The sequence below is a fragment of the Harpia harpyja genome, chromosome 14 (assembly GCF_026419915.1).
Source record: "Harpia harpyja isolate bHarHar1 chromosome 14, bHarHar1 primary haplotype, whole genome shotgun sequence".
In the NCBI taxonomy this organism is placed as follows: domain Eukaryota; kingdom Metazoa; phylum Chordata; class Aves; order Accipitriformes; family Accipitridae; genus Harpia; species Harpia harpyja.
In genome coordinates, this window is record NC_068953.1 from 4,789,074 (window position 1) to 4,806,296 (window position 17,223).

At 34.8% G+C, this 17,223-nt stretch overlaps 1 protein-coding gene across 9 annotated transcripts in view; it reads right to left on the reverse strand.

The window, feature by feature from the left end:
* RHOT1 (ras homolog family member T1) overlaps positions 1 to 17,223 on the reverse strand; it is a 28,106-nt gene that overhangs the window by 8,112 nt on the left and 2,771 nt on the right. For 3 of the 9 annotated variants that reach the window (XM_052807494.1, XM_052807490.1, XM_052807495.1), the window contains exons 2-19: positions 15,416 to 15,474; positions 13,104 to 13,185; positions 11,841 to 11,884; positions 10,992 to 11,045; positions 10,575 to 10,627; positions 9,924 to 10,032; positions 9,254 to 9,355; positions 7,698 to 7,796; positions 7,166 to 7,274; positions 6,126 to 6,246; positions 5,349 to 5,433; positions 4,817 to 4,962; positions 4,104 to 4,204; positions 3,723 to 3,853; positions 3,282 to 3,365; positions 2,392 to 2,511; positions 1,849 to 2,051; positions 349 to 471 (exon numbers count right to left, since the gene is read on the reverse strand). In XM_052807494.1, the coding sequence (XP_052663454.1) occupies positions 349 to 471; positions 1,849 to 2,051; positions 2,392 to 2,511; positions 3,282 to 3,365; positions 3,723 to 3,853; positions 4,104 to 4,204; positions 4,817 to 4,962; positions 5,349 to 5,433; positions 6,126 to 6,246; positions 7,166 to 7,274; positions 7,698 to 7,796; positions 9,254 to 9,355; positions 9,924 to 10,032; positions 10,575 to 10,627; positions 10,992 to 11,045; positions 11,841 to 11,884; positions 13,104 to 13,185; positions 15,416 to 15,474 (1,825 nt within the window). The other 6 variants (XM_052807491.1, XM_052807493.1, XM_052807492.1 and 3 more) reach the window with 6 other exon arrangements.

Sequence of the window (17,223 nt, forward strand, 5' to 3'; positions counted from 1 at the left end):
ATGTCTCAAGTGAGACACATTACACAGATTTATAGACACTACTTAATGTCCATTACCAGTTCCCTAAAAACACAGTCCTAATTTCTCCACAGCATTTTTGCAATCACTAAGTGCCTGAATCAACTACCAAATTGGTGACGTTTCAAAGAAATCACTGGACTAAGCTCAAAAGACCAGAAGTACTTTCAAGTTAAGCAAAGTTCAACAATTTTATGACAAATACAAAAGTAAGTATCTGCCTATTTAGTGGATATGGAGTGAAAAATCTGCAGTATATAAGGTTACCAATTGCTTTTTCAAAAAAAACTTTAAAAGCACACCTGGTACCTAGTAAATAAAGTTAAGGACCTGTTAAGAACTGCAGTGAAGAGTTTGTTCTTTACAGATTGCAGCAAGTCTGAGTTGAGGAAGTTCTGACAGATGCAAAATGTACACCTGTTGCAGGCGCACATACAGCGTAACCGGGCATGGCTGCGAAAACACACAGAAGGACAGGAGTTGAAATCTTGCTCATAAAATCAGGTGCACATTAGGACTGTGCCACAACCAAGAGAGATTTAGGAATAAAAGGTACATTTGAATGAGTAAGGAGAGGAGAAAAAAAATACACTGGGGAAGCAAGGGTACAACTACAGCTGTGCAGAATTTTAAGGTTAGATGTTCTAAATCTTAGACATTTTGGCATTACCACCATACACAGATCTTAATAGCAAAGCACAAACATGAATGAAAACGTTTGCTGAATTTATTTAAGTTTGTAAGGAAAGCTTCTAAAGGCTTCTGAGTATGTCTGCACAGCAATAGATAACACCCCTTTTACAAAGGAAAGTAAGCCACATTTTCTACCAGTTTGAATGCACACTTTACAAAGTGACAGTTACCCCTACCTTTCCCACCCTAACAAACACACATGCTTGAAAACTAAGGAAGAAGCCAGAATATTGATATGACAAGACATTTGGTCAGTGCTACACTTTAGTGGTTTCCCAGTATTCCAGCGCTACAAAATAAATACAGGAGAACAAAACAAAACAAAAACTTTACAAATCTAATTCAATAAATTCAGTTTCAAATATTAAAAAAAAAAAATCCTAGTATTTTGGGTGAAAGTGACATTAGTTCTATTTAATTTAAAGCAAATGTCAGCTGTCATACTAGACTCCATCTGCTGTAATATTTATGTAGTTCAACACCATATTAAAAGCTCCACCCACCAAAAAAAGAGATGCAAAATGAGCTTAGCAACAGTGAGATGTGTAGTGAAGAATGTGAGCTTAAGTATCTTCTATCTGAAGACCAAAAGGTGTTTATACAGCAATTCTATTAAAAAATATAAGATCTATTAGATGAATGAACTGAAGAACATAGTAGTAAATACCCTGAAAATAAAAAAGGCTTCAAGTAGTGCATTGGGGGAACTGTTGTTCACTGAAGAGTGTCATTACTTGTAACCAACTGTCAAGTTGAGCTATTAACAAGGATTAAAGCACAGCTTATTCACAAGTCTCTCAAAAATACCAAGATATGAATATTGACATATTGAGTTATGCATCCACAGTAAGGACAGAACAGAACCCTACATATTCATTGGAATTTGCAAGAGGAACTGGATGAAGTAGTGTACTCTTTAAAAAAATACCTTAGCAACAATAGCTGACACTGATTTATACGTTGGATACATACCAACTTTCTCAATCTGAAATAACTTGAAGATTCTACTCAAGTCACTTTCATCTCTCTGTTGCTAAATCTCAGTGAGGCAGTTCCATCCTTGTGACTAACAATGACATGCAGTGGTATTGTGAGTGACCCATGCAATATGAAAAATATAACGGTTCAAGTACTTACGGATACATTGCCATAGTTGTCAGTTTAACAAAGATATCCTTACTCGGCACATCAACCGTATTACAAGTAAAGGCTTGAGGTGGAGGCATTTTGTGTTTTTTGCAGAATTCAGCAGGAGAAATACTATATTCCTGTCTAACTTCATGCAAGTCAGACTTTGCAGCTACCACTAAGCATGGTATTCTGCTATCCATGAAGTGCTGCTGCAAATTTAAAGAAAAAAGTGAAAGAAACACTATATGATAAATTCACCCTGGAACAGCCCAAGTTGAACTGTTTGCAGCAGCATTAAGATACATTCAGTAGACTGAAGCGAGGCATTTCTAGAAACAGAATATTTTATATAGACAAGTAAGTAGACATTAGTTTTGTGTGAGTAACAAAACTGCATTTTTAATGCATCAGCCATATACAACCAGCACTCATAAATAAAATGTCTTTTGAACAGCAGAACTTATGTATAGGACCAGTAACTGACACTGAGTATTTTGTCAGTGAAAAAATGCATAAATGTAAAGATTTGTGTATGTAAATTATACAAACCTTAAAAATCCTGGCACAGTACTCAAAAGACTTCGGGTTACTGACATCATATACCAGGCAGACAGCATCGCATATGGTCTCAGCGTCAGTTAAAAATTCAGAATCACTGACATCATGTAGCTGGAAAAGAAGACAGTCGGAGAGGGAGAAAAGCTTTGTCATTATGCAGTTAAAGGAGTTTTATAACTTACTTTTTTTCTCACAATTTTTATGGCTCATTTTTATGTATCCTTAGAACTAATGGACTGACTATAGGCAGAATTAACGAAAAAGAAATAGTAGGAATTTACCATACAGCCAACACATGTGAGCTGTTAACATCACATCTGCAGGCAATCACAACCTCAGCATAAAAAGTTACATTTACTTTAACACAAAGTCTCAGATAAACATAGGAACTGCCATTCATCCTACAGAGGAAAACCACAGAGCAGAGGACTAGATCTTGGAAAACAAAGAAAGAATCATATTATCATAAAGGAAAACTACAGTGGAACAAGCTTTAAAGAAAGCATTTCACCCACTGAAGATTAACTTTAGCTGTCCTAATCACCCTATGTGACAGATTCTTCTCTACTGAATAGGTAGATTGCTTGCTGATAATTTATCATATGTTATAATGTGATGCCCTTCAGCATTAACATAATGGACTGGGTTCTGTACAATTTAGGTCAAGGTTTCAAAAATAACAGGTCCTGAACAGGTTCAGTTTAAAGTATTAACAACATGTAAAACCAGAAGTTATTTGAGCCAGAAAAGGAGTGGGGGGAAAATCCACATTTACAAAGACGACACAATTAAAACAGAAATTTGTTTGCAGAAGGCTCTGAATAATTCACGGAATTTTAAGATTAACCAGTCATATGCAAACAATAATGAGGCAACCTTACCAGCAAGTATTTTTCCTGTCCGTATACATAGACTGTATTAATGGCATAGTAAGATTTGTGTTCTGCACGTATTTGCCTCTGTCTCTGAAAATGCAGAATTTCATGTTAGACCACAGCAACTTGCCCCTTTAAGTTAGATTTGAACTGCTGTTTTACTCCATTTATTAATGAATGGAAATTACAGTAATCTGTGGTTCATTTTGCAAGTAACTGCATAGCTATAATCCACAATGTACAAGTAATTATTGCATGCAATAGCCATTTATCTATTTGCTAAAAATAAATAAATAAATAAATACCACACCAAAAAACCCTCTCCTCCTCAGTAATTCTATATTCCCTCATAGAACTCTCCAAACTCAGTAATAATCAGCAAAGCTCTAAGATAAATTGATTTTGCTGTTTAACTTTAACTCCGAAGCATATATAGGTGAATCTTACTATTAGATTTCTTCCAAGAAGAGCCTGAAGAACTCCACTTTTCCCACAGCCTTTCATTCCAACAACATTGCATCGGAAAACATTTCTCTGAGTCTGTTTTTTCTGGAGGTCTATCTTTTTATCTCTTGTTACTTTTGAAAAAAACACAAATATTTTTCACAGGATGTACATGCATGTATGTATGTGAAAACATGAAATAATTGTCCACTTACATTAAAATGCACACAAAACAATAAAAAATATTAAATCAAATGTTTGAATTGAGCAGAAAGTAAAGAAGAATATAAGTGAAAAAAGACCATTTGTTTAAGCAATTTACTCTTGAGCAGATTTCTAAATTTTAATTCCTAAGTTGCACCAAAATTATTTTTTTTTTATTACCTGTAATTGCTGATGCTTGAGATTCTTGTTCTGCAAGTATTGAATAGCCTAAATAACCCAGGTACTCCAGGCAACGCTGTACATCTAAGTATGTGGTTAGTCTAGCAGAGGGGACAAAAAGAGGTTTTTAAATTGTTAGCATCTGTGATACCAGTTCTTTACAGTACTGATACAATCTTTTCCTCCTATCTCCAGATTGACATGATAGAAGTATTACTGGCACTACTGAAGGGCAAAGCACTGTGAAGGTAAATGGTGACAACTGTACCAGTCTTAGTAGCCAGCAAAACACTATGAAGGCAGTACTTGCTGAGGCTTATCAGCCTACACTGTATTTTTTTTCCTCAGCAAATAATGTTTTCCTCATTTTCTGTATTTTCAACAGGAAAAAAACCTCATTATTGAACACCATTATTCATACTGTCTCTAAAGAGTAGAACAGCAGAAATAAATACTTTGACAACATTCAGGGAGATTTCCACAGCTTGAAGAGACACTTCTTCATAGTTAGCATTAAATACTGGCCAAATCCTGAACAGGTTATAACAACTGTCTGAAGATTAGGCCACTTGATAGGTATAAAAATGTGACTGCTTGGGTCAATTTTCAACTATTAAAATTCCACTCTTTCTACTAGATTTTCAAGAAGAATCTACAAATGCATTATCATACCCAAAGTTCTCAACTACTAAAACGTAACGTATCACACTTACGTCCACTGAGAGAGAAACCCTTGGTATGTAATCCACCCCCTTTCATTTGTACAAACAGTGTTGTTAACATCAGGTCCCCATGGCATATAAGGGAAGACTTTGAACAGATCTTTCAATTCATCAGGAGACAAAGCACAATCTCTATCCTGAAAACAAGCATACAATATCAGACATAAATCACTTAATTCATGTCTATTCTAAACTGGTATTTTCTTGCTGTATGCTTGCAAGATTCAAGAAACTGGCTATAAGAAACTGAGCTGCTTTCTTTTTAATCATTGTTCTTTTCTTGTTTTTAAATAAGACTAAATATATGAGCTAGTTAAAAAAAATTTGGTAGTACATCTATAACTGCCAACTCTCCTTGTAGACAGAAATATAAATAGCAGGCTAGTTTTGACTGCATAGCTTAAGCCAGAGCCAGTTTGTGAATGAAATGACACAATGACAAAAATACACTTTTTGCTAGCAAAACTGCTAGCAAACTAAGGCTCTTCAGTATAAGGACACACACACACACTCAAAAGCTTACCAAATCATGTTTATCAAAAATACTTTGAAGAAACAAGTATGCATGATGATTTAATTCTGTTGTGCAGTCTGGAGGAATTTTTAGCCTGTTTATTGAAAACAAATACAAGAAGTGTTAAGTGTGTTTATGAAATAGAGAATATTAAAACTCAAAATACAGACTTTTTGAATTACAACATTTGGTATTTGACCTCTGCATTTAGTTTTAATAATTTATCTTTAAAGGGATCAAAGCACATACTTTTTATTAGGAGCATCTTTATATTACATTATATATATATAGATATAGATATAGTAATCAGGTTTTTGTTTGGTTGTTTTTTGTGTTTTGTTTTGGGTTTTTTTAATGGAAAATTATGCAGTTACATTTCTGAAAAGAAGCCACAGAGTTAGTCGATCTCTTAACTTTTTAATTTGGAGATTTTCAAAGGATCTCAAGTGCTATGAAAATACTGACAAGCCTTTTCTAATTTGTTGCCACATACAATAAGCAACTGCTCAGATTCATGTTCCAGTTTTTTTATGAACAGTCTCTTTTGCCATCTTTCTTATAAAGAGAGATAGCAGTACATGATTTGGCACAAGAGACAGGAGTTCTTCCTCTGTAATTTTCAGTCACATGAAGATTTTGGCTGGTAGGTCATAAAGTAAGGGAGATACTTGATGTAACAACGTGTTAAATAAACACACTACAATAACCCTTTCCTCCTGTCAAAGCAGGAGGCAGCATAAATTAAATGTATGTAAGTTAAAGAAAGCTAAAATAAGTGATACGTACGGAGGAAACAAGTACTCTGGCGTAAGCTCTAAGTCATCGTCATATCCAAATCGACGCAAAACAGTCCAAGTTGTTTCATGCCTTCCTCGCTGAATGAAAAGTGTGTGTAGAAAAAGAAAACCTAAAAATCAAATTATGAAATCTTAAGGCCCTGAAGTGCTTTATCTGCTACAAGTATTTTTAATAGAATCAGACTGAAAACAAAAAAGCTTGAAATACACATTCAGATTTTAAAGCTCCTGGGTGACATTACAGCATTATCTACACAGACTGAAGGTTCAGAAATCATGTTATTTGTCAAAGTATCCCTCAAAGAACTGTTTCCTTAAAACAACCCACTTGTTTCTTCTGGTTTTGTTTGCTTCTTTCAGTACTAGTATTTTTGAGGAACTTTTCTGTATGATAAAATGGTAAGCCTTAGCAAGAAGTCGGGAGAACAGTCTCACAGAAGACTGCCTTTAGTTTTCCTGTACCAAAATAACTGGGTAGGATTTTTATTTAGCACTTTCCAGGGCTTAATGAACACTGAGATTTCACTGTTTAGTAAGGCTATGCCTTAAAATTCCCACTCTTTACAATTTCTCACGCATCCTGTTACATACCTAAGCTCCACAAGCAAAGCAGTTACAGTGATGCTCAGAAAGAAAACGTTTTTTCTCCTTTCACTTTTGCCATATGCTCTGAGCAAATTTGTACAATATAGCTGTTAAAATGTTGACAGACACCACACCTTGCTGACAAGTGTTGCAGACAGTGAGCTTAGAGACAAGATACAGATTTATCTAAGAGACAATCTCTTTTGAATCAGTACACTTATTTGGATTCCAAGCTCTGTAACAACAAGTAAAAAAGACCTTACTTTATTTGCCCCATTATTCCCCATTTTAATAATCCTTTGATATCATACTGCCACCACACCCAGCTCTTATAGTCTAAAAGAATCAAGATAGAGATCATATTCCAAAAGACTAGCTTTTTTAATGTAAGAATGATTATCAACTGTATAAAGACACATCTTTTAAGAGTTAAATTGGGCTTACCTTTTAATGTTAATCCATTATCCGCAACTCCATCACTTAGGTTTTTCCTGACTACATTCTTTACATCTTCCAAAGCTTGAGGTGCCAGTGGTGTATTAAAACAAATTCTCTAACAAAAAAAAAAAGAGAATGTTAGGGCCACTGGCTACTAAGCTGGACAAACAGCATGTCCTGTATGAAATGCAGCCTTAATGTTCTGATAAGCTAGTAAAGGACAATCCAATTTCTTACTGGAAATAAAGGTGTACAAACTTTATTTTTAAATAGAAGCATTGGGGCTTGTACATTTAAATAGTTTTTTTTTTTTATTTTGCTCTTGAACTAAAACTTGAACAATGGTTAAAAGTAAAATTAATACCATTTCCGTTTTTACAAATCCACTCTTTTATGCTGCACTTGATACTTTTAGTATTTAGACCTGGTTCCCTTAGAATTCACCTTACTACTGTTCCTTCAAAAATAAATCACTTTGTTTTCTAGAATTACATAGTTCAACTATTAAGCATGGTGAAAAGATAAGCAAAAGAGTTACCTGAAAGAAGTTAAGCTCTGCATCATTGAGAGTACCATCATTATCCTGGTCAGAAATTCTAAAAATGCGAGTGAGTGCTTTAATACAGGCAGGTTTCATCTAAGGAATAGAAGAAAGTTCAGTATCTTTCTAGGCTTGAATATAAAAAGATTACACTGAATGACATCAGGCAGCTCAATCAGATAAAACAAATACTAGGCTTCATTTTACGTTTTTAGAACAGAGACATTCCTACACACATATACAAAAATAAAAAGCAAGAGGAAACAAAATCCTGATCTAGCAAATTTATATCCGTGATTTTAAAGCAATTATTCCACATTAAATATCTTTCTATTCAATTATTAGAAGAACCTCAAGTTCTTCACAAGCTGAAGATGGCACTACTTAGTTATTTAAAAAAAAAAAAAAAAAAATCAATTCTCTAAATTCAGTCTTATTGCTACAGAAAACTCTAAAAAACAACTGAATGTTTCCCCCCGCCCCCAAACATTTGGCGGGGGGGGGGGGAAACAAGGCCTTGCAATCGCAGTGCCTTGCAAAAATAAACAGCTCTAGAGCTACAGTCAATTGTTTCTAAACAAGCACACTATCTCTATTCACCATTTCAACTATGACTTCAGAAGGCTTCAAACATCAAATATTGAAAATCTTCACAGGGCTCATTCATCTACCAGGCAAAGCATTGATCTTATGGACTATCTCTATGACAAAAGAATTGCTAGGATACCTTCCGAGTGAAGGAAAACACACACTGGTAATTCTCTCCCAACAACTACAGTGATGATGGACTCTTCTCTTCATAGAGGTCACACAGATTGCATAGAGATTGGTTTTGGAAAACCAAAAAGATTTCAGCACAACAATTTTATCACAACATTACTAACTCATAAAGATGATTCTGATGGAAGAAATCAAAACAGGGTTATTCTCTGGTTCTCTACTTAACAAAGTATTTATGATTAAAGCAACTCTCCTACTGCCCAATACTACACAAGGGTTATGTTTAAAGATTTTATTTGTATTTGCCCATGAAATTAATGTTTTTTAAAAAAAACATGTTCTAATACGCTCAGCTAACTACCTGTGATACTTAAAAACCAGCCACACCACTTGTTTCTTATCCCTTTTGCCAAAGTCTCACAAGATGCTCAAAACGTTCTTTCCCTTAAACCAGGCCAAGTCTGGAGTACTTTCCCTGAAATAGAGTTACTGTGAAATGTATATCTAAAGGAGAACTGAATTGAACACGTGATTTTGTTCACATTACATTTGGCTTAAAGCCATTACCAAAGCTTCTCATTTTACTTAGTAGTTCACATGGGCAACAAAAAACTGTCTTCATTGCTTTGAATGAAAAGGAAAGACAGATCGGATTAATACAACACAAAACAATCACCATGGTTCTGGAATATAATGCTTGACATTTGGGGATAGGGTGGTGGTAACAGAACACACTAAGAAATGCAAAATCCACTGAAAAGGAAAGAACAGGGAAGTGATTAACTCCCCCCCCCCCCCCATATTATTTGTTCTTAGAATCTACTTATAAATACCTCTTTCTCCTCTGGGCAATAAAGAGGACCTGTAGGATGTAGAACAGCTTTCTGTGCGTAATAAAATAGCTCAGATATATTCTTCAAGTTTTTGGCTGAACACTGAAAGAGAAATCCTTATATGGATTAGCTAGTTTCTTGACTATTTGGTGATTTCTTCTGAAATTTAAGCAAGCATCAAACTTTTAATGATCTAGCCCCCTCTTGTGGGTACAGTGCTGTTCTGGAAAAAAGACACCTAGCCCCTGTACCTGTTCAGTAATAAAGGAGGTCTCACTACAATTTGCTGTCATACCAAGAACAGAGAAATCAAAAAGTTGTATCTACTTGGGGGGGGGGGGGGCAAGGCATACCCACACATATTAATTCAATTTTTAATATTTTGCAGACATCTGTCTGACTTAAATTTAAAACACTTGCTAAAGGCAAGGATTTGAGGAGGCTCTAAATGTTAGAAGAACTTGACAGTAACATTTGATTATACAACAGTGTAATCTTCTCTAAGGAAAAATAACATATAAACTCACCATGATAATTACTTATATTTGAAATATTTTATTTTGAACAACAACAACAACAAAAATCACCTTGTCTATTAAAAAGTTGCCACACATGCTTGGCAAGAATGTATTTTTTGTTACTCATTCTAACTTCAGAAAGTCTTGCATACCTCTACACAAGTTTCTATCTCTGTATATTGATTCATAATGGGAAGGATAGTTTCCATACTGCTATATTCCACTAGATCAGACTTGTTTCCAACTAATATAAGAGGCAGCCTGAAAACAAAAAAAGGTTAAGAGCTTTAAAGACACAGGGATAGAAAGATCTATCTTAACTTAGCATTCTATCTCCCACCAGAAGCCATTATATTATTTTCACGATGTAACTAAATATCACTGGCAGCCTATAGGCAAAACTAAACAATAGCAGTTTTAAGTAAATTGTTTTGATACACACTTATAGAAATGTATTTCTTGTTGATACTACAAAACCCACAGTTAAACACAAAAGTAACTAATCATATTATTATTATACAAAACCAGCATCAGTAGAAAAGCTATACAGACCATGTAGCCAAAACTAGTTATACCATAACAAATAAACACACCTGGTAAAAGCTGCCCATGAAATTCAAAATAAATAGCATTGCTGGCATATGTAACAGACCTACATACTTTAAATCTCTTGTTGCTTGGACTTCTTATTTAAACTTTAAGTTTAGAATTTGATTTTCTTAAACAATTAACATCCTCAACACTGGCCATTGACACCCATCGATGTGCAGCCTAATTCACACTTCTCATCTTTACTTATGCACCTGCTATCTTTGTCTGTCCTTTCATTGATGAGAGGAATCCATCGACTTGTTACCTAAAGTGGGTTTAAAAACAAACATGAAAAATACATTTTCAAATTTAATGTGACTGAACTGTGCACAAGTTTGACTATAACTGCTACTCCTTCTTTCCCAAGAAGGCACATATTTACCCACAAAGGAGGAAACAAGTGAAAACTGGAGTTAATTAACGAGCAACTTTCTCAGATGATTGAAATAACTGAAAACTCAGATGTTGAAATGGACCAGAAGCAATAATACATCTGTAAGTTCTCTTAACAACTGGAGCTCAAACACCACCTTATGCATTTTAAATGTCTTGCCATTTTCAGCTTGCCAACAAGTAACAGTGCACAAGTAACATTTCAAGGAATAACTGGATAAAATGGGTTACCATACCTTATCAATAGAATTCTTGTTGTTAACAGCATATACTATACAAATCACATTTGCCTAAAATGAAAAGAAAAGAAAGGCATGGAATTCCACTGTTTAGAGTCTCTAGAGCAACACAGACAATTAAGAACCACATGCAACAACATCAGAGTAAGAACAGTTCCACTGTTGGTCAAAAACTGTGTCCCTGACTTAAGCTATTTGTAGCCTGAACGACAGCTTAAACCAAATAATTTATATGTTGAGAAGTGCCAAAAAGCATGCCCTGCAGTGTGACGTTCACAGTTTATGCCTGCAGAGACCTATGTAACCAAGAAATCTAAAGAATCATAATTTCCAGCCTCCACTCAAGTACCAAACTAAAAGCCAGAAATGGAACACAACACCATGACAGACTGTACAGAAAATGCGCAAAGGTGCTCAGAAAGAACTGAAAATAGGAAACAGAAGGAATTATAAAATTACCAAGAATCCCCAGCTATTCATAAATGCAATAGTACAACATGACAGAAAGAACCGAAATGGATCTTTCCAGGGTAGCGTTATTACTTTACAAAAACTGTCAGTCCCTTGGCCACTGATTAAAAGATATATCGTCCTTTCACTTGGAAGGACAAAGCTTAAGCTCGATTCACCAACACAGTGGTAGTACCTACTTTTCTTAAATAGAGGAAGGTTTACTATAGCACAGGGCACAAAACAAAACAAAATTAAATGCCAAGCAATAAAAAGCAAGAGAAGTTTTTTTTTTTCTTCAATTTAAACTGAAGCCCATCTAATGCAGAGAACTTAAAAGGACAGATTTCTCCGAAGGCAGAAACTGTTTTCTAGTAAACACTAAAATATACTTACCTGTGATATTTCATGATAAAGCTGCTCATCACTTTGCTCTGCTTCTGCAGTCAACAGAATAAGCCATCCATTAATACTAAACATTTTTGTAAACAAAACTGAAAAAGTTAGGAAACTGAACTAGGGTATTTCACAAGGCTCATAAGACAGCCTTGTGAAAGCTCTTGTTATTTAAACATCTTTTTATAAAGTGCACTAGAGTGCTTCTACTGTAACAATGATGAAATTGATCCATTAACTCACAAGACAGAAACAGTCTGTTGCACACAAATTTTTTAGCAGCTATTTTAAAGAGGAATAATTACATTTGTAGACAAATTCTCTCTGGAGTAAGTCAGTTTGCATCCCGCTACATTTATCAACAGACCCTTCCTGGGGCAGTAAGTAGCAACATTGTTCTATAATGTAAACTTTTACAACAGAATATGGCATGTGTTACTTTTATTGCAGTGTCAATTTTTTTTTTGTGAGACCAAGCTTCTGCTAACCGAATCTATGAAACATTTCATCCAACAGAAAGAAAAATTCACTCCACATAAATTTAAGTGCAAGTCCAACAAAAAAAAAAATTACACATTATTTCTTTGTTTCAAACAGGTAAACATACCAAATATATTTCCTCAGCAGTGGTGGGAGAGAGAAGGCAGGAAGGTATTTGCTAACATGGCCTAATTCTTGGCTTCCATTATAAATGGCAGAAAGATTTTTCTAGCTGTGCAACAGTTCCATATATTTATGATAGCACATGAGCCTTGATACTGAGCCTATTTATCTATTCAGTAAAGTCAAGGAGATTAGAATATATCAAAAAAGAAAAACACAAAATATGAAACTAACGCAAAAGGATAAGGTGTCCAAACTTAGAAATTCAGAAAGACATAGAATATAAGGTATATGAAGTCTCCCGCATCTTAGTAAATTCTTCACCGAAAGAAAGAAAAATAGTTTTGAATTCCATGAAAGTACCCACTTTTGTTTGAACCTGCAAATATGTCTGTCACACAAAGAACAATAACTTCACTGGAATATTGCTACAGCTGTCTTTCATGGAAGTACCTACAGCCGTTAATGTTAGGCTTTGAATTAGTAGGACCAGCCATCATCACCTGATCTCGTTTCATCTGATGAGTTTCTACTTTAATCTAGTGTTTTCCTACATGCAGCTTTGGTCCATACCTGTATGACTCTTAAAGAGGCTATTGAATTAGATAAACAATTCCATACCAAATCAGTCAAACCATAATGGTATTATGTAGTCCTTACCTGAATAATCCACTATGTGGGTTGGCACTCTTTCAGGGGTGACATCAGCTGGAATGGTGATTTCTTCAGCTCGTGGTGGAACCTTGGGTTGTAAAGAAACAGCAAGAAGAATCCTTTAAAGATAATCTAGAAAATCCAGATAGTCAAAAAGAGTTGTATACTGTAGTACACCTGCCAATTAGCTTTAAATAGAACAACTTATTAGTAGTTCAAGTACTTTTGGGGGGGGGTGTTGCAATGTACTGAAAGTCACTGCTACTTTCTTATTCCTTATTAGTCTACTTACTAAGGAACTTTCTGCATGCTTTGCAAGAAAGCAATATTGTTAAGGGATTCCATGAATGCTTCTATAAAATTCAAATCCACTATATCCAACCACCTATACAGAACTACTACAACAGTGAAAACTATAAACAAAACTTGAATTGCAATTTACTTTAAACAAAAATGTCACATAAATAAAAGTTCTAAAATTTCAGGGGTTATCAAATTCAGCCAATTACTTCAAAGGGCTACACATTCTTTAGCAGGAGAATAACATCAGAGTTAGCATGCCATTATTGACAAATTAAATACTGTTTAATCTATGTTTAAATTTTTTATTTTTTGCACAAGATATCCTGATCCTACTCCCACTGAAAACAGTGTAAGAACTATCCCTGCAAACAGTGCATGAGTTGTTAAAAAAAGTAATAAAATATTCAAGATATGGCAAACAAGCATGACAGACAAAATACAAATCTCAATTTTTACACAATCATAACCTGACAACTTCCTTGCTTCTGACAGAATGCTAAACATTAAGTTCTGAAAAACCTGCAAAGCAAAACATGATACTAATAAAAGGTGTGTTCTGCAAAATGCTGTAAACTAGCTATGATTGCTGGCCCTTTTTTCCAGAGACCACTAATCCATATTCAGGAAGAATCAACTTAAACCTAATTTTAATGAAAACTTCATGCACAGATATTTATTGCCTTTTACCTGCTGACACTGAACTTTCATGATACTTTTGTTTTCTTTTAATAAAAAAAAGGAAAAAAAAAAAGCCAGTCGCCAGAAGAATGGCTCTTTGTAGAGCTTCAGGCTCTACTTACGTCTTCATCAAGAATGATTACAGATAATACCCAGTATATTAAACACTATTTCAAAGTCTGTGAAATGTCTGTTACACACAACCGTATAGCTCTGATCTGCATGACTGGCCTGCAGGAATTGTATGTGTCTCTTTCAGCAGTTTATATAGGATGCAGTATTTTTTTAAAGTTATTTCTGTAATTTCAGGCAGATTTTGTGTAATATATAAATGATGCTTTTTCTCTCAACATGAATTTAGAGAAATATTCTAGATTATACTGCAGGAAGAAGCTGAGAAGTTAATAGAGGCCTATGATTCATTAAATACATCAACAAACAACCTGCCAAAGGAATGGGTCCCTGAGCAGTTTAAGAACAAACAGAAACTGGAGCTCATTGTTACCTGCAAGGTTGGGAACTAAATTCAATTATGTTAACAATCTAATCTTGACTCATGAACTGTGGTAACCTACTGATTTGCATTAAACACAGCGCAGTGTAGATTCAAAGAGCAGCACATGATGTCTATTTTAAGACTTGTGATCAGAAGAAATAAACATTCATGTTTATATGTAAAAAGCTTAACTATTTGCAGCAACTGCGGTTCTTTTTACTGTATAAAGAGAACTATGTGCTGCTTTTTTAAAGGAATAAAATGTAGAAGTAGCTTTACTTTTATTCTGGAAGAAAGCAGTAAGAGTTTTCGGCGTTTTTTTACTTCAAAAGAGTCAGTAAAACACTCTTCAAAAATAGAAGGCAATGCCTTGCTTAGTTACAAAAAATGGCTAAGTATAAGCTATACAATGTGACTTTTTAATTCCTCATCCGTTTTGCAATCTACTTGCTCTTTAAACACAACACTCGAAAAAAAATTGTGTCTTGCCTTTCAGCACTTTTCCATTTATGAGTCTCTAATGTTCAAATCTGCTGCCAGTTATGACCAGCTTCAACTGCTTAAAAAACCTAACATTCCTCAGATATCAAAGAATTAGTTTAATTAACCATGTGAAAAACAAGAAAGGAATTTAGATAAAATTTAAATTCCTAATCTTCACACAGAGATATATTTAACCAATCTACATCACTCTTCCAGAAGTCATTAATGCAGTTTTAGACTTTATTTTTTTTCTAAATAGGAAACATTATTTTAAAGCAGAGCCCATTAACTTACTCTTTGAAAAAAATTATACAACAGGATAGAAATAAAACTTAGAAAACAAATAAGGATGCTCTACCTCTTCTGGAAATTCTTCACTGACAAGAGACATAATTAGTGATGTCTTCCCAACTCTGGCTGCAAAAGCATTAAAAACAGAGATTAGATAATTTGGTTTTGTTACACTCAATAGTTGCATCCCATCTTAAAACAGGAAGTATTTAAAAAACATTTTCCAACTGACCATGTTAAAAGCTTTTTATCTGTTGTTTAAACATAGTATGTATGGATGACAGCAGTTCTCTCGTAATTCTTTTACTGTAAAATCTTAGGATCCATTTTACACTTCTGCATTTCATCCAGAAGGGAATCAAATCCTGTTCTGTCTCACACAAAAGAATTAGCAGGTTTTAACCTTAATATAGAACACTTAAGCAAACAAACAACAAAAATTCAAACCAAACTGGAAATGCTTTAATACACCTTAATAAATAGAAACAAACAAAGCACACAGAAAGGAATTTAGGAATTAACTATTTTTATAGTATTCTTGATACGATGGTTGCACTTCAGTCCTAAACTACCAAGGACAAGAGCTGGACAAGAAGACATGGCTCCATCATCAATGGACAGAATCTCCACAAACTAGTTTGACTACTTTGCAAGTGCAAGAGCATAATCTCCTTGATACAAATGAGCTGCCCCCAACAAAAAGTGAAAAACAACGAAACGACCAACCCTTCTAAAGTCACAGTTTTCTTAAGCCAAAAAGAAGAATATAATCTCTGCTTCAATATTCAACTCTATTCAACCAAATACATGACTCGGTTTACCTGCAAAGTTCAGACTTCCGATATCACAGTTTGATTTCTTGGTTTTGAGAATCTTTAATGTGACCATTTAAAATTAAGAGTTGGTAAGTTTTCTCAGGGTTCCCCTCTCTCTAAAAACCTTCATCTGTCAACTTCCTGTTCCTTTGAAAGCCTTGAAAGACTATTACTGCTTTATTTGTTTGTGAGACTTTTCTTAAAAACCAAAATAATCAGATTCAAATATTATCAGGAATTGTATATTTCTGACAGCCCTCAATTCAAGCAAAAACCTATTTCATCCTGGATGTATAGCATCTTCGCTAGCATGCATGTTTTATCAACCACGACATTGCTTGCAATCAGTCAGAGCCTGTATCACTCTTCCTACTGAAAACAATATATAATGTTACCAACTGACAGAAGTGGTTTTGTTGAGATCACTGCATTTACACTTATCTATTTAATTGTAGGTAATTCTGACTATGGGAGGAAGAACAGATGAAATTGTACAACTGCTTGGTTTTGTGCAGAAAATGGTATTACTGAACTGATGGTCTAGTCAAAGTACATTCAACTTATCCAAGTCTATTTTTGGTATCGTAGCAAAGGGCCTTCTGACATCCAGAAATAAAAGCTTCCCTTCATCACGGTAAGTTAAAGAGTATTATCCTGGTATCCTAGCTTAGGTTGGAATAAAGTTAATTTTCTTCTTAGTAGCTGATATAGCGCTGTGTTTTGGATTTAGGATGAGAATAATGTTGATAACACACCGATGTTTTAGTTGTTGCTAAGCAGCGTTTATACTAAGTCAAGGACTTTTCAGCTTCTCATACTGCCCGGCCAGCAGAAGCTGGGAGTGCACAAGGAACTGGGAGGGGACACAGCCAGGACAGCTGACCCAAACGAGCCAAAGGGGTATTCCATACCATATTACATCGTGCCCAGTATATAAACTGGGGGAAGTTCACCGGGGGCACCACAGTTCGGGGATTGGCTGGGCATCAGTCAGCAGGTGAAGAGCAATTGTACTGTGCATCTACTTGTTTTGTATGTTCTAGTAGTAGTAGTAGTAGTA